The 23,857-nt window shown below is 44.7% G+C and overlaps 1 protein-coding gene across 5 annotated transcripts in view; it reads right to left on the reverse strand.

Annotated features, from left to right (window-relative positions):
• Positions 1-1,789: 1,789 nt before the first annotated feature.
• Positions 1,790-23,857, reverse strand: part of Znf462 (zinc finger protein 462) — a 134,104-nt gene continuing 112,036 nt past the window's right edge. For all 5 annotated transcript variants that reach the window (XM_050165899.1, XM_050165891.1, XM_050165908.1 and 2 more), the window contains exons 10-13: positions 22,943-23,166; positions 12,428-12,560; positions 6,059-6,182; positions 1,790-4,703 (exon numbers count right to left, since the gene is read on the reverse strand). In XM_050165899.1, coding sequence (XP_050021856.1) covers positions 4,496-4,703; positions 6,059-6,182; positions 12,428-12,560; positions 22,943-23,166 — 689 coding nt within the window. In that variant the 3' untranslated portion in view covers positions 1,790-4,495. The remainder of the gene's footprint in view (positions 4,704-6,058; positions 6,183-12,427; positions 12,561-22,942; positions 23,167-23,857) is intronic.

Below are 23,857 nucleotides of genomic sequence, written 5' to 3' on the forward strand. Positions count from 1 at the left end.
GGTTGGGGGAACATATCCCACAGCACCATTTGCTTAATTAAGTATAGGAGGGAACGCTCACTCAATAATAGATTTGCCATGTCTTCCTAAATCCAAGGGTATTCCCTTAGGTGGACAGAAAACACTCACCCTCAAGTACATAGAGAGCTAGCTGCATCAACGCACAGGCCCAAGGCTTCCTAAAGATCGAATGAAGGCCCCAGCAGAACCTTTGATGGGAGTTCCCTTTACAAATCTCAATTCTACCCTCCTTGTCTGTAAGCTGTCGAAAGCCCCGAGCCATGTCAGTCTGTCTGTCAGTTATCAGGTTGCTGGCACCATACCTTCTAAAAAATGTATAAGCACCTGGCTGATGGGAGGAACAGCCTGTGTTTTTGAAGAACACAAGGTTTTCATGTCTCCCGTTGCTCTGTTTTGCACGGTGGTAGAAGCTCCTGGCTTACATTCTTTCTGGACTCATTGGTAGTCTAGACCAGACATTTTCCAACCCCTATGTGGATTGTTGGGACTGTGACTGGGTTGAGTCCATAAGTGGCCCTGGGATATATGTGCCGTGATGAAAGTCTCCTCACATTACCAGACGAAGAAGCTAGGGTTACAGGAGGAAGGCCACACCACAGAATTCAAACCCCTCTACTATGCTAAGTCAGAGGGGTTAAACTTCGCTTTGTGTCCCCTACCATGGCCAGGGCATCTAGAAGTTCCACCTCCTCTACATAAAACAGAGAGAAAGCATGGGTTAGACATTAAACTCAGTTAAAGACGCGGTTCGTAACGGTTGTTAGAAGTCACTGGAGAACAGCATCTCTGCATTGAGGGATAGGAATCTCAAGTGAGGAACTTAATGCAAAATCCTACTACATCCTGAGGACTCCTAGACCGTTAGAAGAAAGACTCTGCCTGACGGATACTTGTTTTTTGTTGCCTAGTGAGCGGGGCCAGACCCAGGCACCTGGTAGAGTCTATATAGCTTCACAAAATGTATTTTTGTCAATTCACAGCTACCATCCCTAGGCATCGTCCTTGCTTATCTGAGTTCGTTTCCAGCACACACACACACACAGCCTTGAGGTGTCTGACCTTCTCATTTCCCAACTCTCCATTGACCAAGGGCCAGCAAAGTACTAAGGAAGGGCAAGGCCACCAGGCTGTCTTTGGGACTAATTAGGTGACTAATTCCTCCTTTGGCTGCTAACAGGGTGGCTCAAAAACCTTTAAAGGAATGGTGATAATTTGTGCCCGATACACAACACAGTAAGGTAACTTGTGTTGTGGCACAGGGTTTGAGGAGGTAGAGGTGCCAGTCAGGATCCTCCAGAGGCTGTGACTATCATGGGCTCTGAGTTCCTGGATGAAAATCCAGTATTGGCATTTTTCCTGAAGCTTCACTTTGATCCACAATTTATGTTGGAGGGGGATGTACATGGTGTGTGTGTGTGTGTGTGTGTTGTGGTGGTGGTGGAGGGGGTAGTAGTTGTGGTGATCCTCTTGCATCAATCTCTCAGACGCTGAGAATTCAGGTGTGAGCTACCACAACCAAGTGATTCTCATTTGTGGTGGAAAACATCCCCTCCATCAGCATTTCATCCGTGTTGCACGTCCTGATGCAGGAATGCTGACATTTAAAACTCCAGCTCACCCCTCACCCCGATCTCCCATTTTCCACATCTGTTTAGATTCAGTATGTCATAGACTGGAAACGGGTTTTGTCATTCTCTCCAGCCTGCCCGTCTGTAATCACACCCACAAATGACTTACGGCAGATGCACATAGACACATGTGAAAAAAATTCTTTATTAATTTCTCACATTTCTTTACAAAATGTATGTTGCAAACAACTTGAATAACCTACTTGTGGTTTTTATTTTTAATTTTTTTTTATTTTTCATTTTTTTGTGTGTTTAAACCCTTGGCTTCAAGGAGTCAGGATCCCTCTTGTCCTTCATCAAGTTTCAGGAAACACTGATTATTGGAGTCAATAGGTTATCATTTTGCTATTTATTTTCTTCTCTCAAGCTCTGAAAAAAAATGTCCTCTGTATAAATTAAACAACAACAAAAAAATGTTGTAAATTCTATGTCATTACAGTCAACAGAAACAGAATGCATCCAAAAATGTGTGGCCACAAAACATCAGGTATATGTTTGGAAAAGGGGAAAAAAAATGACATTCTAGCCTTGTTAAAAGGATAATGGTCCCATATTTTTATTAACAGGTTAGCAAAACAAAATCCAATGGATTACAATATTTACATGTTATTTGAAAAATAAAGTAGTGATAAAAGCATGTCTCAATTATTTTCTCTTTTTTTTTTCGTTGTTTTGTTTGTTTGTTTTTGGTAATCATCGCAAACATCCAATCCAGGCATGAAACTGTTTAGTACATTGGAAATGAGGCCAATCAAAAACAAGTAAGGACACAAAAGAATCTTTGTCTAGAGATTTCACACTTCCCCCTTTTTTGCTTTCCATATGATGGCCCCCATCCCTAAAAAACATTAAATTAACACCCTACAAATAAAAATTTTTAATAGCAAAAAAAAGCCGAAAAATTAAAACAAAACAAAACAAAAACAAAAACATGCTTTTCAAGTAAGTACTTACTTCACAAGTTCGACATCTTTCCATGGATTTTATTTGAAGCTATGTGGGACACCGTCATCTCAGTAGTCCCTCATCCCTTCTGGCCCACCCCCCCAAACCCATCAACCCTTCCAAGTTAAAAAAACAAAAACAAAAAAACCAACAACAAAAACAAAAGAAGAAACATAGTAACCAAAGGACATACATTCGCCCACACACATTCATCACACATGTGTACTTATGCACACACACACACACACACACACACACACACACACACACACACACCTAAAACCTAAGCTTCAAGAAAGCTCTTCTATACTTTTTGGAATGAAACCCCTTGTTCACAATCAGAACATACTATAAATGTAGACTTAAGTTTAGTCTAAGATGCCCTAGCCAAATGACAAGAAAGAAAGGAAGAAAGAAAGAAAGAAAGAAAGAAAGAAAGAAAGAAAGAAAGGAGCTTATGTGGGGAAACAGACCAGCTAGATGGAAAGAGAAAAGCCCTTCTTCAGGCTCCCTGTAGGATATGCCATCCCTTGCTCGTGTTCGTGAAAGGATGGCTCCCCCAAGAAACGAGAAAACCTCACAATGCAGAAAGCAAACAAAACAGAGTTCAAATCACACACAGAAGCCAGCCCCAGTCGAAGAGAGATTGTTGGTATGAGACAGACGACGTGTTTGTTCGAGAAGAAGCAAAAAGGTGAGAGGCGGACCTCTTTGTCTGGCCCACGCGCTGCATAGCTGTGCCGGGAGGTTGGTTCTTTAAATTAAAAACAAAAACAAAACAGCAACAACAAGGGACGCTGACCTCTTTGTATTAAAATTATAAAAATTCCTATGCACACACGCACACACACAAATCCTCTACCGCTCCATCGACCTCCAATGAGAACAACCACAGACACACAAAGGACAAGTCACATGGAAAAAGAACAACCGAATTTGTGCTGTGTTCGTAACACTCAGACCGAGAGGAAATAAACATGTGGCCAACGAAACCCCACAATCACCTTAAAATTAGTTCACACGAACCCTACCAAATTCTAAATTATAGCTGAACACTAAGAAACGGCTTACCTGGAGTACGGGGTGACAGTTCACACACACCTACCTAGCCATTAAAGTCTGTTTCTCTTTTTTTTTTTTTTTTTGTTTGTTTGTTTTGTTTTTTACTAAAATAATTAAAAAAATCACAGTATTTTAAGAAATAAAACCCGCGTGGGGATTTTAAGCACAATTTGTGTTCCTTTCTTTAAAAGTCTTTCTCTTTCCCCTCCGTTCACCATCCTGTCCAGCAGCTCTCTCTACGGTTAACCACAAGGGCGACAGGTAGTACAGAGAAACGCGGAGACTTCCCTTGGTTAAGTCTGAGGTACTAGGAAACAGGGGACTCTTGTATGCAGAGCAGTTTTTTTTTTCTGTTCTGTTATTATTATTATTTATTATTTTTTCTCCCAAAGCGGCTGCAGTTAGGTCTTGAAAAAGAGCTTAAGGTATTAAAACTAGAAAAACGCACGGAAAGTTGTGCGCCCACAAAGTTGTTCCCCTAGGAGAAGTCTTCTACTGTCCCCGAGCTTCGGTTTGCCACACACTGTCCGAGAGGGTCACGGAGAGCGCCCGCCGTGCCCGTGGAAGGTACTTCCCAAACCGCAGCCGACGAAAACTTCCGTGGTGAAGATCCGGGAAGAAGGATGTAGGGACGGGACAGGAGCCACGTATTCCGATCGTTTAAATAACTTTAATTTACATACTCACTCACACAGCTACCAGTGCTTTGAAAATAGATTGTTTAGTCCTAAGAGCAGCTTTGTTCTCTCTTCTCTGTCCTCTCCCGTCTCAGCCCACGCCGGCCCGCCCACATTTTCATCACGGTTCAAGTAAGGTTTGATAAGAATTTCACCAAACTCTCATTCGTTTTTGGCCTCTGCACCCTCCAGTAGAGATTTGTCGGCAGCTACTACACAGATGGCTACGGTTTCGCTCTTTAGGGAAAAGTCTATCCCGATTGGCTCATCGTCTTCCTTCGCCTCTATGGAGGGCAGCTGCATACTGTCGTCTACCAGCTCTTTCGTATGGACTTCGTCTCTGCTCACTTGGTTGGTGTCGTGCAATGCCCTGGGAAAACAAAACAAATGTCAGAGACAGACGTCAGCCAGACGCGGTGGCACGTGTCTCTAATTCCAACCGTTACATAGTGGAGTGGGGATGGGGGAGGGGAGTGGGGGGGGAGAAGCGGGTGGGGTTCAGGAGCTGAGTACAGCTCACATATCATTCCCCGGGCATCATCATCTTTCTGTTTTAAGACAGGGCATTCTCGCTGGCTAGGTCAAATCTAGTAGGCTGGCTAGCTAGTAAGCTCAAGGGATCCTTCTGGCTCTGCCTCCCCAGACCTGGCAAGCCAGATACACACTGCCATGCCCAGCTTTTGTTTTCGTTAAGACAGGGTTTCTCTGGCTGTCTTGAAACTCTCTTTGTAGACCAGGCTGGCCTCAAACTCAAGAGATTCACCTGCCTCTGCCTCCCGACTAAAGGTGTGCGCCACCACTTTTAACCTGGGTTCTGGGCAGGGAGCTGAAATCCTCAAGCATTTTATTAGCTGAGTGAACCTCCCCTGGGCCCCTCACAGATTTTTCCTCAGTAAACTAACAAAACGCATCTGCCCTTAGTTCTCTGATCCTAAAAGCAAAGGAATTCGATGTGTATATAACTAAGTTGCCAGGGATTTTCTTTTTGTCATTCTCTTTCTTTCTAACAATTTGGATCCTGAAAAATATTCAATGTTGTCCTACGCTATGATTATGCCTTGTTTTCTTACCACCTTAGTATATTTTGATATCTCCTTCCCTGAGCTACAGCGGGGAAATAGCAAGAACTTCCTCATGTTTAGACCCGTCGGCTGAGCTCAGAAGCTTAGGTCCTGGCCAATCATGATTAAGGGGCAAGTCTAGTATTAAAGATTAATCAGGTCTATTACTAAATCACCCAAACATACAAAAATCTAAAAACCTGTAGTTCTATTCTCAGAAGTCTGGACACCTTACACGGGCATCTCACACAAACCACAACTGACTTCTCTCTGTGTGGGCTGGGCTAAGGGTTCCTTGAAGAAGGAGCAATTTTACCTTCAAAGAGGTGAGCAGTCAGAACCTCCTAGGAACGTTTTACCTCCTTTACCCGGGAGGTGGGTGGGATGGAGCTGTATCTCTGAGGTAAGACATGATCAAGGCCATTCATAAAACAAGCAACACAGAAGCCAGAAGCTCAGATCCAGATTCACATTTTCTCAGAGATGGGCAAACCAAGAGATACATTACCCTCGAGCCTGGGGGACTGCGCCACCTGGTCTGTGTCAGGGCAGATGTTTTAAAGTGACACGGGCGGGCTGGTCTACGCACTCTCAGAGAAAGCCTAGCCTCCCTCCCAGCTCTCGGTCACTTGGGACAAAGGTCTTCTTAGGGCCCCCGACTTACAGGCCGTGTCTCAGCACATGGCGTTCCCACTCAGAGCCCTGAGAGAACGCCCGTCCACAGAATTCACATGGAAACCGCTTCTCCGTGTTCACGCCAGTCCCGCGGTCAGAAAATCTCATCAGCTCTGCCAAAACAGAAAGGAAGGACCTGCGTGAGAACTGTGTGCTTCCGGAATCAACATTCGCAGGGGAAACGGCTCCTGACTTACCTGGGAAGCGACCCCGTGGGCCGTCACCAGACTTGATGACTTGGATAGCTCTCAGGAACTGTCCTGAGTTCCAGTCACTTAAGCAATAGCTTCCATCATTAACAAATCTCCTGCCAGAAAAGGCTCCTGGGTCTCCTCTGGGATCCCATGGCATCCATCTTCTAATTGACCCATCCCTTCTGCACACTCTGGGCAAGGGCTCTGACAGCTTGGCCACCACTCAGTGTCTCTCTGAATCAGGTTCCTCTTTCCACCAAGAAGAAAACAGACCCCAGGAAGAGCCCAGCATGGTCATACAGTATAGACCACAGGGCTTTTTACTCAATCCCAAGTGAGTCCAAAGCTTATAACATGAGTTCAATGTGTTCCTGGGACAGTTAGAAGCCCTGCAAAGAACCTCGTGGTGATCGGGGGCCCTAGACAGAGTGACGTGGGTGGGGGTGGGGGCCTATATAGAAGCGTGTCTGGTACAGAGAGATGGCTCAGGGGATTAGTGTTGCTTGCCACCAGGCCTGATCTGAGTCTGCTTCCTGGAGCCCGCAGGACGGGAGAAGAAAACCAGCAACTCCTGCAAGTATGACCGACGCATATGCCACTCTCTCACGCGTGCCATAAATAAACACATGGAATCGTTAAAAAAGAAAAGAAAGCATGTCTCCAGTCAATGACTGATCCTGGTCCAGCTGCCCGGTATTTATTCCTCAACCGGTGATATTCACAAATGCAGGGCCAGACAGACATTTCGGGACCGGTCTGGTGTACACATCAAATATTGACGCAGCTGTTTTGTTTACTCCTGTGATACTGGCACAAGTGAGGGATCTGATAAACGTGGTCCTTTAGCTAATTGCTTTTAGGCCACACCCCCTGGCAAGCTCAAAGGTGAGGGCTCCCATGGCCTTTGTGCTGTCCTGTGTCCTAAGCCCCCAAGTCTTACACTGGCCCACGAAGGGCCAAGACCTCACACTGGCAAGCCATTCTGCAAAAAGGATGAAGTTTGGGGGGAAATCTGATCATCGTCATCTCTGTGGGCCCCACCGACCAGATGTCACAGGAAGACATCTCCTGCTTGAAATGCTCCCATAGCTCAGGAAATCTTCAGGACACTAACTGGGGCTCTGTTCTCACAAAAGGCTATGTGAACAAGGCCAGTTTTCACAAAAGACGAGACATCTCACAAATTAAGAAGATCACCACACAAGCCATTAAAAATAATTGCACAGACTATCTTCCTTGATTCTTTTCACTGGAAATGAGACAGCACCATCTGCTCCGCGCATTAATTCCTTAGCAGGGATTATCTTGGGCAAGAAATCAACAGAATGCCTTCCTGACTCCTCCCAGTTGCATAATGAGAGGGGGCGGGGCGGGCAGCCTTCAGCTTGGGTTCTTTCAATTTCTTCATGCGTGGCTGCTCTCTGAAATTCTCTCTGAGCTTCCCGGGCCAATCTTGCTGTGTGTCTGTGTTGAGTACACTCCCCATTTCTCTTGTTTGGAAAGGAACTGGGTAGCAAGAAGGCCGTGGAGCCCCCAGCGGAAGGCATCTCTATGAAAGCCCAGATTACCCGGGAGGAGAATGTCGCTAGCACTTGCTCCTTTGCCCTCAGGAAACATGAAGCCAGTCATCTATTGTCTCCAAGGGCACATGCTCAGCTTCATCCTCAAAGAAGAAGCCATTCTACCTGTCAGATCTTCAATCACTCTCCCTCAGCTTGAGAGCTGAGCTAATACCCCCTCCTGGCCTCTGCCAGAAGCCAGGATGTCTGGCAAAAACACCCGAGGCTATTGTTGACTCTGTCTTCTTGGCAAGAATCTACTGAGGTGGTGGAAGATTGATTCTAGATGGTTTCAAAGGGGATGGGACAAAGGAAGCTGTTCTTGCAAGGACGGGTGGCAGGGAAGGGACGGTTTTGGCTTGCAATTCCTAAGGCACTAGGGTCAGTCCCCCATACTAACTTATTTACCCGAGAAGGACTTTTGCGTCATGTGTTTAGGTATGGTGGATGCAGACACACATTTTCCAGGTAGAAGCAGAAGGCCTGCCGTTCTCTCTAGTTACATCTGGTCTCCTGCTGAGAGTCCAATGGGCAAAGAGAGGCCGAGCTGGACCAGCCTGATTGCTACCTTACACATCTCACCATGGACTGTGCTTCCTCACGGCCTAGGCTTGTTTCATCTATTTTTGGGAGACATCACTGGGGAAACAGAGGACTCTGGAATGCTGATGGCTTCAGAAATAGCATGTGCTCAGCCTTAGACATGAGAAAGCCATGATACCCAATAAGGAATCTTTTATCTCCTAAAGAGGGACAGCAAGGTCAGAACATCACGAAGAAAAAGGACCCTCTGTGCCCTCAGTCGGAACCATCCTTTCCCTCCCTCTCCCTGAGGACACTCAAAACAGTGCAGGGATGGTAAGAATTTGTTATGAAGAACATGTTTGTGAAAAGGTTTTTTTTTTTTTTCCTTAAAAAAAAAAGGAAGAGAAAAAAAAGATACTTCTGGGTTCACAATCATTTCCTTGAGAAGAAATGGCGTGATCCACAGGTGAGGCTGTTTGGTTTGTGTCGCTTCTCGGGCTGGCTACAGGCAAGCAGCTTGACAGCCAGGCTCTGTTATCTTTGTTGGTTGAAGATTCAAAGGCCAAACTGGTTATCACAGTGGAAGGGCGTGGCTGAGAAACCCACATCAGAAAAGAACTACCTACAAAAGACACCTGGCTCAGGCTGGCCCGATGTTCTGCCACGGGCCCTTAGAGTCTAGCCCCAGGGCCCATGCACCTTCAGATTTCATGGCTATGTTCTCTTTAATAAAGAACATTTTATCACTTGGGGGGTTGGAAGTGTGTGCAGTGTACAATGGAGCCAGAAGACTGTGAGATTCAACCTCGCTGGGTTTATAGTTTAGTTACCTACTATACTCTAGATAGGTTCATGTCTTGGCTGTCATGTCATTTAATCCATGTTTTTGGCAGTGATGGGGTGGTGTGAGAAGGTGGCCTCTCACACAACAGGCAAGTACTCTTATCAGTCAGTTACATCTCTAACTTTTTCTTATCTTTATAATACCAAATAACCACAGAAGACCCCCCCCCCCAAACACAATAATCTAGTGTGATCAAGATAAGAAGTTTGAAATCAGGCAGTGGTGGCACACATCCTTAATCCCAGCACTCAGGAGGCAGAGTTAGGTGGACGGATCTCTGTGAGTTCGAGGCCAGCCTGGTCTAAAGTAGAGTTCCAGGACAACTAGAGCTACACAGAGAAAACATAAAAAGCTCCACATTCTGTGACTTTAGGATGATATTGCAAAACTAAGGCAATCAAAACAGCCTAAAATCAGATTCATGGACCAACGGAGCAGAACAGAGTCCAGAAGTGAATCTTACATTTACAGCCACTGATTTTTGAGAAGGTTGCCAATATCAGGCAATGGAGGAAAAGACAGCCTTGTAAATGATCACCGGGACAATCGGGCATCCTAGGCAGAAGGAAGAAACCAGATCCTGATCTTCCAGCAAGCAAAAAAAAAAAAAAAAAAAAAAAAAAAAAAAAAAAAAAAAAAAAAAAAAAAAAAAAAAAAAAAAAACAAACAAAACAAAAACAAAAAACTCAAAAGAAGAAGAGAAGAAGTAAGAGATTGAAATGTAATGTAAGCCCTGAAGCTGTAAACACTGCTGGAGGAAACAGGGAATCTCCGTGACACCGGTCTCAAGATGGGTTGAAGACGATTTTTCATGTTTTTTACATGACCCCCAAAGCACAAGTGAAAAAAGCAAAAAAAAATAGACGATCAGGAGCTAAATCAAGCTGAAAAGTTTCTGAGCCTTTAAGGAGACATTGGGTGAAAAGGCGCCCATAGAGGGGAGGTGACATCTTCAGACCACACATCTGTCACAGAGTCAGCATCCAGGACCACACATCTGTCACAGAGTCAGCATCCCGGACCACACATCTGTCACAGAGTCAACATCCCGGACGTATGCAGAACACAAACAACTCAGCCAATACTTGAGTGAAGAATTTCCCCAGTTAAGAAATAGACAAAGGTTTTGTACAAGCATTTCTCGGAAGATATGCAAAGGACATCAGCTATAAAGACATTCCGCATCATGGACAGGAGGGAATGCAAATTCGAACCTTAGGTACTGCTCCAAAGCAGTTAAGAGTGTCTACGACCAAAAAAGGGAATGCTAACAAGTGTTGGTGAAGCTAAGAAAAGCACAACACTGCAGACTCGTAACTAATTAGGAACAAGAATTAGGGTAGCCATCACGGACCATTCTAAGTTCCTCAGCAAGCTCACTACTGGCTTGACACCCAAAGGAAACAAAGCGAGTCTACCAAAGAGAGCAGGCACTCCGGCAACACTCACAAAAGCAGAGACACAGAATCCACCACCGAGGCCATTGCTGTGTGAAAAGAAACAGAAGAGATGAAACACACACCCACTGGTGTGCCCTTTACACCGTTCTACTTTAACACAGGGAATCCTGTCGTCTGAGGCGACATGGATGAGGGCTGCACGTTAAAGGAAATAAACCGTGCGCAAAGGCAAATCCTAAACGGTTTCACTCAATGTGAAACCTTGGTCAAACTCAGTGACGTGGGTATTGCCAAAGCCCATGGGTGGGCAGCTGGGGACACATTGGTCAAGACACCAAGTTTCACGTAGATAGGAAGAGTGAGAGTTCAGGAGATCAATTTTCTATCGTGGTGACTATAATTAATAATACTGCTGAAGTTTGAAACTACTCAGTTGACTAAGTTCTTACTTCCCAAGATAAGTATGTGAGAAAAAATTACATTAACTAGCTCCATTTAGCCATTCCACAATTTTAAAACACTTAAATATACAATATTTTTTGCTTGTCAATTTAAACCAAAAAACACACCAAAGTTCAAAGTTTGAAGACTTTAAGTTAAAAAAAATCTATATACTGTCCACCCTATCATTATTATATACCACAAATATCAATGCCACCATCACTATTATTTGATAGTTGGTGATCTCACCAAAACATGAAGCCAAGTCCTATAGACAGGGGCCATGATCTGACCAGGTAACTGTGGAAACCCCTTCATGCTTCATGAGACTAAAGAAATGATGTTCAGTAATGGCTGTTAATATGATTTTCCCATCACTGCAATGCTTTTTCCTCATATTTACAGTATCCATGCATGATCTGCAGTAACTCAAAGAACCCATCCCAGGCTACCTTACTTCTTTTGAATTTTGAGTATGTCTGTGGCTACGTGCACAGGAATGCAGGTACACACGGAGGCCAGAAGGAATCTGAGCCCCTAGAGCTGGTTACAGGTGGCTGTGAGCTGCCAAAACTGAGTGCTGGGAACTGAACTTCAGTTCTTTCAAAAGCAGCAAGCACTCTTAGCTGCTGAACCCCCCCTGTTTCTAGCCCTCCATCCCCATCCCAACACACACGTAGGCACGCACACCTCAGTCAGCCTGAACACGCCCAGAGTATTCCATGTTTAACCAGCAGATAAGGACAACTTTTTAGATCTCCTAAATGAGTTATCTGTAACTAACACATTTTGGAATCTTTTTATCTTAGAATAATGGCAGAATGGCAGTTAAAATATAGTTCAAAACTCCCACAAAACCTTTGCTGGTGTTTTCTGCATGTACACAGAAGGACGAGAGAGACAGTCTCTCCCTCTTGACAGAATGGAAACAGAGCTCTAAGGGAGTTAAGAGGAAAGCCCACAGGGAATCGTGTCGAGAGTTCAAGTTCATTGCATCCTCTCACTACGACCCTAGCAGCATCATTCTGAGTGTGCAGTTCCAAGTTCACGCCCGCTCCTCCATAGCCCCACAGCGTCATTCAGCCTGCTCTTTGCTTATCTTCATTTTGAAGGTTCCTCCGAACTAGGTTTCCTTGCCAGGAGCCATATTTTTTCCCTCCAGCAAACATATATCTATAATTAGGAAGAAAATCTCTGTTTTCCTTGGAGTGTCTATAGCTGGTAATAGTTTGTAAAGACAGGGCCCCTGATGGTGCCGAAGCCGGTCTGTTCTGCTACTTAACCAAGAAGGATCATTCCTTCTGTTCTTCCTACAGCAGCCTCCTGCCTCCCTTCTGTCTCGGTTGTGGACGCTCTGGGTGCCATCTGGGACTCAGAGGGCAGGGTGAGACTAACCTCTGTCTTCAGCCTTGCTGCTCATTTCGTCATCCTTGTCCTCGTCGTCGCTGCTGGAACTCTCCATCTTCTCCTTCATCTGTTCCAGCTGATCCAAGTTAACCCGTCCAACCAGCTCGAAGTTCCGGCTGACCTGAAAAAGGCCCAAGCAGATGATGGAATAATGAACCAGACCGCACAGGCTCTCTCGGGAGGAGATCATTCCAGTAGAATTTCCCCCTATGTCTGTGTGTTTGCATCCGAGACCAAACAAACTAGGAGCCTGAGGGGTCCTTTTCTTCACCCTGACTCTCAGTGACAGAACTGTTCCCGACTCCCCATTCCACAGAGAACATCACTGAACCTTCTCATCAAACTTGTGAGACACGGGTACCGAAAACAAAGCCCAAGGCATCACAAAACCTATAGCACCGAGTCAACGCTGAGTTAAAAAAAAAAATACGAGTATCTTTAGCTCCCTAAACTTTTAATAGCTCTGCATACAAAGATGCTCTTCGAGGTACCCTGACTACCAGCAGTGAGAGTCAGAACTTTCTTCGATGCTCCTGTCAAGCACACTTCTAGGCTGATCCAGCCAGAACCACAAGACTTCAGACTCTTAACTTTATAGACTCGTAGCCTCTCCTGGAGACCATACTATTGCTACTAGTTTAGCTATGTGTTTGAACCTGACCACAGCCTATTTATGAGACTAGGATTACCTAAAAAACAAAACAAAACAAAAAACTCACAGCTAACTAACCTTAAGAGCTCATCCAGTGTGTGTTAACTATGGGGCTGATGAGACCGTTCAGTGGGAAAAGGATTTACTGCTCGGGGGTGAGGACCCACATAAAAGCCCGGAAGAGAAGTTCCAGGTTCAGGAACAGACCCATCTCAAAACAAAGTGGAGAACATGTACACACACAGTGGGTGATTTTTGTTTACCTAAAATGTAGTTAGGATAATGGGGGAACCTGAGTTTTCTTCAAAGTATCGCTCAAAGGAAGCAATAATCCAAACTAGAAAATCTATAGAGCTCTGGTTACCAGGTCAACAGGAGCACAAAATTTGCCTTCTCTGTTCCTCTCATCTGAACTTTGGCAGCTGCACGCACCGAGCTGGTAGGGATGACAGGTGAGGCCGCTAAAACAAGCCAGAGATTACGACTCTGGATGAGGTGGGTGCTCCGATCCCCTGTGGAAGGCCAGGGAGGGGAAGGCCAAGACAAACACGACTCGGTTCCTGCCTCAGAAGCTCACAGTAAGGCTGTCGAATGATGGCAGACATCAATAATTAGGTAGGCCGCTTCCACAGCTGCCGTGGTAGACGGTACAATGAGGGCACAGGAGAGGAAAGAGGGCTCACAAGACAGTTCGAAATATTCTCTGGGGCCAGGCTGGGACAAAGATTTGCTGAGCATCACCAATTCCATATGCCTGGCAGATGGGCTCGTCATCATTTGCCGTGGCAAACGTGAGAGAACTCGACTCAGAGGACCGGGGCCAACGCAGTGCTGAGAGAAGACCGAACACCGCCCTGGCAACTCTGGATAGAAGACTGGAACATCTGAGGGGAGGCAGAAGGCTCGCTCGTTCATGGTGGTTTGCTGGTCTACCTAGGAAAACGGGATCCATGAAATCAGTGGATTTTGCTCTCTCCTCGCCAGGTCTGGGGTTCCTCTTCATAGCCCGTTGTTCTCACGAAGCTCATGGTACCAGAAGGAGATCTGTCATTAAACCAAATGCTCTGTTGTCCCTCTTCCTTTTCAGGAATTTCTGGTGAACGATGCTTGTGCGTTTTCCCTCCCTAGGAAACGGTTCAACGTTTTGGATTCTGCACAATTTTGAAACAGTATGTGGCATTTCCAAGGTAGACGTTCATCCCGGGACAACCGGGGATTTATCTGTCCTGAAGATGTCTGTAATCTTTGCAAGGCAATTAAGACGTAAAACTATTTTTTTTTGCTATGTAATGAGATTTCTAAGATTAAAAAAAAAATCTTTATAGTGCTGGGTTATTCTAATGTTTAAAACCCCCAAACTAGCCATCTAAATGCTAATCTGAACACAGAAGAAAGAAGCCTTTCTACCGGCCTGCTTAGCCCCACCATCTCTTTTGTCTGGATCACCATTGCAAAATTGGTTCGGCAGCATCCACTCTCCCCTCTTCCTGTATCTATTCCCCGGTGTGGTCACAGCCATCATTAAGGAAATGGTAGGAGGCTGGGGAGACAACTAAGTCAGTAAGAGCTTCCTGTACAAGAGTGAGGAACAAAGTTTGGATCCCCGGGACCCACATAAAAAGTTGGACGTGGTGGTACGCCCTTCAGTCCTAGCTCTGGGGAGCGGGAGACAGAAAGGTTTGCTGGGACTTTGGGTGGGTGAGCCCCAGAATTGTTGAGAGTTCCTGTGGAAAGTGATTGAGGAAGATACTCAGTGGCCTCTGGGCTCCATACACCTGTATACAAAAGCCCCATACACACACACACACACACATCACAGGCTTGTAAAATATCAATCTTCACCCTGAGGACAAAAATCCATGGGGGGGGGGGACGACTATGGTTTACACACCTCCTCCAAGCAACCCTTGTTCCCATCACATCAACTCACTGAGCTTCCCAGCACATTCCTCTTCCTAAGCCTGCACTCCTGAACCTGCTGCATCCCTCACACACAATGACACAGCTGCACAAGTTTATCTTCCCATGAGACACCCAATCAGGATGCTCCTATTCCCGACCATTTATTCTCACCATCAGAACAGCCAGAGTACCCTTCCCTCTCTAGAAAAAGTAACAGCAGATCACATGGGACCATGGCCTGTTGCTGGCATCCCTAATGCCTGGTGGTCGCTAACTGACACCGTGGTGCTGAGAATGACTTACGCACAGGCAGAGATATGACTCTTGTAAGCTTTGTAGATCACAGAGCCTCTCCCACAGTGATTAGACTGCTCAGAAGCCGCCAGGAGCGCCAGGTGAAGATGCACACAGCTGAACGTGCATCAACACCTATTTACGGAAAGCGAGCTAGGGAATCTGCACTGCTTTGTTGGTCAGAAAATATGCTCTTGAGCTTTCCAACTCCTTAAAACTTTCCAATACTTTCTTGGATGATGGGCCATGCCAACTCAAGTGGTGTGTTGGTGTTAGCCCACGGGTCACCCTTCTGCTAACCCCTGACTTAGGCACAGTTGCAAGCAGCTCGTTGACTGTCTTTGAAAATCAGATGGGGATACAGGAAGGGAATCGGTGTGGAAAACAAAACAGTATCTGTACGATTGCCCGCAGGATGCAGATTTAAAATGCTGTGAAAGGAGCTGGAGAGATGGCTCAGCGGGTAAGAGGACTGGCTGTTCTTCCATAGGACCCAGGTTCAATTCCCAGCAACCACATGATGGCTCACAAGCATCATGAACTCCAATCTTGGGCAATGCAACACCCTCTTCTGACTTCTGTGGGCACCAGGCATGCACACATATGCAATCAAAACACTGGTTTACATAAAAATAAATAAGATAATAATTTGAAAAGCATGTTGCATTCTCAGGTGGCAATGCCCCTGCAGAGTTACGGTGAAACCTTAAAGAGAGGACACATCCAATGTTCATCCGGTTGTCCTGAATGGCAGGATTCCTTTTCTTTTTCTGGTTGAATAATATTCCATCGTGCACACCACAATTTTCTTCATTTATTACACACCAGCAGATGCTTTGGTGGTTTCAATGTAAACAATACGATGGCAGCAGGAGCACATGGTCTCAGGGGAGAGGGGATACCAGATCATCTTCTCCTTACATTTTCAGAAGAGGAACGGTTGGTCCAATGTACTCCACTCATGCCTCCCACTAAGCTGTATCTCCAGTCCTTTTTACTGTTTTCTACTTTTTATACAGGAGACAGCTTTTCACCATCGAGGTAGGCTGTCCAGCCTGACCTTGAACTTACTCCAAAGCTAAGGCAGACCTTGACCTTCCAGACATCTTATTTCAGCATCTGGAATGACTGGATTCACAGACCTGAGTCACCAGGTCTAGCTCAATTTTTATTTTCTCGAGGAACCTCCTGCCCTTCTCCACAAAGGCTGTATGAATTTCCATTCTTACCAGCAGTGCGCAAGGGGGCTCTTCCTCCAAGGGTTCCACAGCACCACACGGTGAACCTCAATAATACATTGTTTTCTTTGTCAACTATGCCTCAACTAAGTTGGAAGAAAAGGAAAGGAAAACATCCCAGGCAAGTAAAGCACCTAGGTGGTCTGAAAGTTCTTCAGAGGCCGCTGTGAGCTGGGCTGGTGGGCTATCTCATTATGGTTGCTTCTGTGAGGAACAGAGCATGCTGGATCCTCAGTCTTGGTTTAACCTTGTGTGTCTTATCTGCTTTGGGGTAGCAAACACCTCTTACTTTGCTGTGTATGGCCAGTGCGGACTGTTAGGTCAGGTGTGCACTTCACATGCAAGGAGAGTTATTTAACTTTATTGGGCGACATGAAAACCCATGAGACTACAATGCATAAAGAATTCATAACATTCGCATCCCATGAATTTGATTGCTGGTGTGAAAATAAAACTAGACATTTTCTACGAGATTAAAAAGTACTTAGTAAATATCTGTTATAGACTATAAATGTATGCAGTAGTTTTGACAGGCATCCTTTTAACCTTGGACTGCTGTGTACACAATTACAGTTGTTTTCCACGTCAGAAGATGAGAACATACATACTAGAAAACACATATTAGAGTCATGAAGTGGGTTCTCTTCAGGAGCCATAGCTCTGTTTTTTGTTTTTTTTTTTTTTTTTTTCCCCTCCTATAGCAAACCACCCGTGACAGTACAAAAGCACTTGCAGGATGCAGGGAAAAAATGCCTGTTATGGTGAGACTTGCTAGTCCAGGAAAAAAAAAAAAAAGAAAAAGAAAAGAAAGAAAGGAAAACGGTATCGATAACAACGTTGTGTTGCAAACTCTCATGGGCAAGTAGCATGCCTTGAAATGTGTCCTTCAAAATAAAAGTTCTGTTAAGAACAGTACAAACAGAGGATCATGGAATAAGTATACAGGTATGGAGCACAGAAGACAAGGACCAGATCCACTTTCTTGAAACACAGTCGAGTTTTTCACCGACTTTTGACAGAGTTTTGACAGACCGAAGTCCAGATGAAGTCTACTTATTTGGAAACCTCGGTATGTAACTCCAGATACAAGTGCTGAAGGAAGCCAGGAGAAGGGCAGCAACAACAAGCTCTGACCCGATCAGCTGAGCTGTTGCCAGGCTTCTGAACCCAAAACACAAAGGCAAAAGATGCTGGCAAGGCCACTAAGTTTCGCTAACTTGAACAAAGAGGCTTCTTCAAATTCCATCTTTGAGAAGCAATTCCAGATTCATTTAATTGAGTGTCTATAGCGGGAGAGGCAGTGTTAGATTGTGGAAAGAAATTCAGGCATGTGTCTGCAGAGAAGCAAGTTGGAGTGGGAGCCTTGGGTTTTGACAGGGGAAGAGAGTGGATACTTTCAAAGGTTATGGGTAAATAACATCTTTGTCTAATGCTGACTTGATAAATATCGTCCAAGGCTCTTGGAGGCACACATCTGAAAAACGGTCACATTTCTTACTTGTCTGATTCTGGCTTCTCAACCCCATGAAGAGACAGATGTCCAGTTGACACATCAACAAACAAAGCCAACAGGAGGGAGAAGCAATGTTGAGAGAACACAAACCTCCAGGGAGGCCTAGAGCCTGTGGAAGTCTTCGGAAGCCTTGGACTGTCCACTGGTAGTTAGCCCAGGAATTAATTGCAATAAAAAAAAATGTGGATAAAGGTATGTTTGATAGTTTGAAATGAGGGAAGATTTATAGTATTGAGATTTTTAGAAATTATTTTATTAAAGAATAAAAATCAAAGATAAATATTAGGGAGTAAATCTGAGAGATACACAGAGTGACAGAGACATGATCCTGTCCTGCCCCTCTCCACTTCCTGGGTTAATCCCTCAAATATGCATTAATAAGGTCCTATTGGTCCAACAACCAATTTGGTAGGGCATACTTTGAAAAGGCCGCACAACCCCTCGGACTCTCCTCTTCCTCCTCGGGGTGTCCTATGTCCTTCTGAGTCGGCCAGGAAACTCTTTGGTCCACCCAGGCCAACTGAGGTCAGACTCTATTGGTGGCCTCGGAGCAATCAACACAAGCAGATCTCTCCCAAACACTGTAGTTTAACCCTAAACTCCTTTTCTGAAACTTGTACTACTGTGTATTTCATGAATTCAGAAAACTGAATTAAGAGCCCAGAGCTTGCTGTTTGTTTCTGGGTTGAAGGTTCTGTTGTTTTCTGAAAACGGCTGCTTGCCTGCACGCGCGCATACACACACACACACACACAACACACACACACACACACACACAGAGTCAAAAATACACATTTCTTGGAGTTCAATTGCTTGAGGCTCCATTTGTATAAAAAATTAAAACCACTTCAAAGTAAATTCAATTAGTAAATGTATAATGCCTGAATAGACTGTCCTAAATGTAATATACCAAACATGATAATTTTATGAGAAAACCAAGTTGGAAATAATATATTTTTATGTTCCTTTAAGTGGAAAAGAGATTTCAGAATCATAACGAGCATTAACAAGGTACTGCATATACTTAAATTTTTCTTTTAAAAATGTGTGCTTTTTTAAGTGAGAAATGTAAGCTTTGGGTTTTTTTGAAGTAGTATCGCTGACCAAGATTTCCTCGTGCATGTATAGGGAGAGGGGAGAAGGAGGAGAAATGGACAGGAAAGAAAACGAGGCCTTCCAGAGGACCTAGTGAGATGGGAAACAGGCAGGGAGTGAACGGGTGATAAAACGAAACAGCTGCACTCTTTACTTTAGATCCCAGGAGATTACACGATTCCTCGCTCACTGACGGAGAAGGGTCTGGAAGGACAGGGTTCTGTTTGTCACCTATAAAATGAGGGTTCTGATTGTCGCCCCTTCTCCTCTGCACTCTGGCTTCTGAGGATAAACATGGCAGCCTGCGTCAAGTGCCCTTGACATTTTGGTTCGTAAATGCAATGATGTATTTGACTTCGAGGACCCTTTCTGATATTAACAGCTTTCCGTCCACCTGGCACACGGTATTGGTGTCTTTAAAGATCCGCTTCAGGTCTCCAGCTTTGGCGGTGAGCATTCAGATGGCCAAGGCTGATGAAAAGCCCAGCTCTGATTAATAAAATCCTTTCACGGGAAAACACATGCTATGGTGCCTTACTTTCCCTTAGGTTTTCTTCCCCACGCAACATCCTCTCAAGCGATTTGCGACAGAATATAAAAAGCACTACACTGAACAGTGTCTTATTGAAAACGTGGCAGCCATCCTCAACTCGGATTTTATTGTTGACAGCTCATGCATTAATCAGGCTCTATCGGTCCAACGATCAATTTCGTAGGACACTCTTCAGAAACTTAGCAACTACTGAGGACTTACTATGGGGTTGAGTTTGGGAATTGGAGTATAATTCACTGACCATTTAATTTATCTATTTTAAATGAACAACTAATTTTTTTTAAAAAAAAAAAAAAAAGTAGATTTACTCATTGGTACAACCCTCACCCAAGGCAGCTTAGAAATATCCTTCCCTCTGACCCATCCCTCACATCCTTTATAATCAAGCCTCACTTTCAAGATTCAGACCCAGGCAAGTTCTGAGCTGCTTCCTGTCGCTACATTTATGTATTTTCCAGAAAGTCACATGAAACCAAAGTCTGGCTTCTGTCCACCTACTGTGATCTGAGATCCATCCATGCCATGAGATGCCAGTAATCCATTCCTTACTCATGGGCAGCTTTCCACTGGATAGACAGTCTGTATTTCATCTACCCATCTACTTTAAGACAGTGTGGTGCTGTGACGAAGAATGGTCCCCACAGGCTCACGGACTTGAAGGCTTGGTCATTAGGAAGGGTGCTACTTGGTAGGGATTAGGAGGTGTCCTCTGGTTGGAGTGGGTGTGGCCTCCTTGGAGGAAGTAAGTCACCGTGGGTAGGCTTTGAGGTTTCAAGAGTCCAAGCCAGGTCCAATGTCTCTCTTCCTGCTGCCTGGGGATCCAGGTGTAGAACTCTCAGTTCCGTCTCCAGCTCCCTATCTGCCTGTGGAAACCTCTGATTGTAAGCCAGCTCCAATTGAATGATTTCTTTATAAGAGTGGTCATGGCATTTCCTCACAGTAATAGAAAACTGACTACGACAGCCAGAGTAGGATTGCTGGGTCTGATGTCAACACGATGAGTAACATTGAAATATTTTGCCAAAGTACTCCAGAGCAGCTGTACGCTTGCACGCTCCTACCAGCACGCCATGGTGTTTCCCACCTTCCTCCACATCCCCAACAACACCTGGGTATTGACAGCCTGGGATCGATCACGATGGTAGATAGTGAAAACTTACTACCTCCTTAATCTCTGCTTTGCTGGTGGGAGATTGTGCCAAGCATCTTTGAATGGAGCGTTTGCCCACTTTTTTGCCCTTTTCTAGCAAACTGGCTATTCAATTTTTCACTCACACTGAGTAGAACTGGTTCTGTGGTCTGGTCCACAACCTTTATGCTTTATCTAAGTATTATACTGTCACCCAATGTCTCAGAATTCCTCATTTCACTAATGTCTATAGGTTATCTCAAATATTATGATCAATTTTAACAGATTTTTTTTGTACAGTTATGTAAAGACCAAGGGTTGAAACTTATGTGTAAACTCAGCTGTTCCAGAACTACCTTTGAAAGAACGCCATCTCTCTATTGTATTGAGATGCTTGGTGGAAACCAATGGACCACATTTAAGTGACAGTCTATTCTTGGACTCTTTTTTCTTCTGTTCCCTTAGACTGTGTGTCCATGCTTGTACCAATGGCGCACTCTTTTAGTTACTATAGCTTCACTTCATTTTGAAAGCAAGAAGGACTGAGTCTCCCAACTTTGCTTCTTTTCACCGTTTAGACAAATTAATTGGTTCTCAACCTTTCTAATGCTGCAGTCTGTTAATACAGTTCCTCATGGTGCGGTGATCCCCACCATAAAATTATCATTTTTATTGCATAATAGTAATTTTGCTACTGGTATAAATCATAATGCAAATATCTGTTAAGCAGGATATCTGATATGAGGCCCCGTGACAAGGTCATTCAAACCCCCAAACGCCATGACCAAAAGATGACAGTGCAGAAATGATACGCACATGAACGGCTACAAGAAGCTTGTTCTGAAATACATTTCCCTGAGAGTTAGGATGAGCAATGCCCAGGGAGACAGACGACATTTTAAAGAATATGAAAACTTCCAACGAGATAACCTCGGCTTCCTTGCTCAACTTTAACTTCCGAGGCTGTCACAGGCAACCAAAAGTTGCCATCAAGTCATCAAATTGTGGCCCTGAGACAAAGCTCAGGACCCAGCAGAAAAATTCTAGCCCTTACCAAGGGAAGATTCAGACTGAAATATTTATAACTTGGGATTGGAAGACGAAGAAAGCATGGCTGAGCTTCTGCGGGAGAGGATGTAGAACGAGAAAAGTGGAAGCGGCATCAAAAGTGTTTTTCTCGAGTAAATGCTTGGTAGACGTTCTGTTTTGAACTCAGTTCATTTGAAAGGATTTCAATAGGCTATTCTCAGAAACAATTACTAATCATAACTCCTCCTGTGCTGGGAGCCATGTGTAAAACCTGGAGTGATCACCTAGAGCCACGGTAAACCAAATAAGCCCTACACCAAGTAAGACAGTCAGTCATGGAGGATGGCTCTGATTCTCAGCAAACCACAGAAGAGAATTTACCCCACAAATCTCCATCACATGTCCTTCTTAATCCATCAGAACAATCAGTTTCTTAAACTGTTCAGATATTCATAGTGATGCCTTTGAAAGTCTCTGTCATTAGCAAAACCCTGGAAAGAACTTACATGATTGAGTCAAGGGGTTGGGAACTAAGAACCCACACTAAAAGTTTTATTCGCCAACTACTGCGTTCATTCAGTGATGCACTGGCCATGGTCTCTTTCTTGTTGTGGTAATGGTGGGTTTGAGCAATTGCCAGTGAAATCACAGAAATCAAAGCCCAACAGAGCCACAGACTGCCCTTTCCAGGAAGCCTGCCCACTGTGATAGCAAAACACATTTAAAATAAGACAGCAAAATTGTAGTCAGGATATAAACCAAAACAAAACAACAACAAAAAAAACAAGATAAGGAGCTTAATAAATAATATAAACAAAATTCTGTAAAACAAATAAAATCAAGTAAAGAAAAGATCCCCCAACGATTTGAATGGTATGACTGTCTTCTCCACCCTACCTACTTTTCCAAACAAGGTCTACAATGATCTTAAATTTCTTTTATTCTAAGAAAATGAAGGCTTACTGTAATTACTTTAATTCATCTCCCTGTCTCGCACACAGTAGGTATGACTACGGTTACCTGTCTCCCCACAGGGGCCCTCCCCACAGGAGTGCGGAGGTGGGGAGGGGAGGGAGGCCGGAAGTCCTGGGCTAGTACCTTATGCTCATCCCGGAGGTGACTGTCCAGTTCTTCCGTGTGCTTGGTCTCATAGTAGCAGAGCTGGCATTTGTAAGGTTTCAGTTCATTGTGCTTTTCTATGTGTTGCTGCAGGCTCTCGTCACTGGAGCAGGTGAAGGTACATTTATCACAGCGGAAAACAACTCCCTGCAAGTATTTTGACAGTTTGGAACGGCACACTTCAATGGGGACAACGCGCTCTTCTGTGGAAACAAATTGAACGGAGAGATGGGCGTTTTTACCGACAGAAAGCACATGTTCCTTCTCTGGGACATAAAAATAATGGACCCACTCAATTCCGATAACTCCTCGTGGGTCTTGGTCTGTGAACAACACACACATGCACAGTGGCCCTCTTTGACGTCCCCACATGGCGTACAATCCTCTGGCACACCTGGGTCCTTTGAAAGCAAAAGCTTCTGTGTACTTAATACCAACAGTGACGTAGAAATAGATATGGAGCGGGCGGAAAAGTGTTAGATAACTTCTAAGGGGAGGTGGCAAAGGCAGATTGGGCGTGGAAGTGGCTGCCATCTTTACCAACATTAGCAACCATTGATAAAACCCACTATAATATCCTTCGGCGAGGGTAATGATGACTGGATGCCAGGTATCTCCAAGAGAAGGAAACGGGTATCAACTGGGGACCCAAGTGCCACCACTGTGTTTCCCCTTCTGATAACATCATGGCTAGAGTTACTCCCATTTTCAGAACAAACAGAAATAAGGAACAGTAGCCTACTTCTATCCCGATGAAAGCCAGGGTCTCATACAGGCTCGGCTAGCATCAGTGAGGAACAACCTTTAAAAACGTTCTAAAGTTCAGGCACGGCAAAGGACAGGGCTGAGAGGTGAACCCAGGTTGGCCTCATTGCTACTTTTATCCCTATCCCC

This window comes from Alexandromys fortis, unplaced genomic scaffold, assembly GCF_014885135.2.
Source record: "Alexandromys fortis isolate MF-2015 unplaced genomic scaffold, M_Fortis_MF-2015_v1.1 scaffold_18, whole genome shotgun sequence".
Lineage (NCBI taxonomy): Eukaryota > Metazoa > Chordata > Mammalia > Rodentia > Cricetidae > Alexandromys > Alexandromys fortis.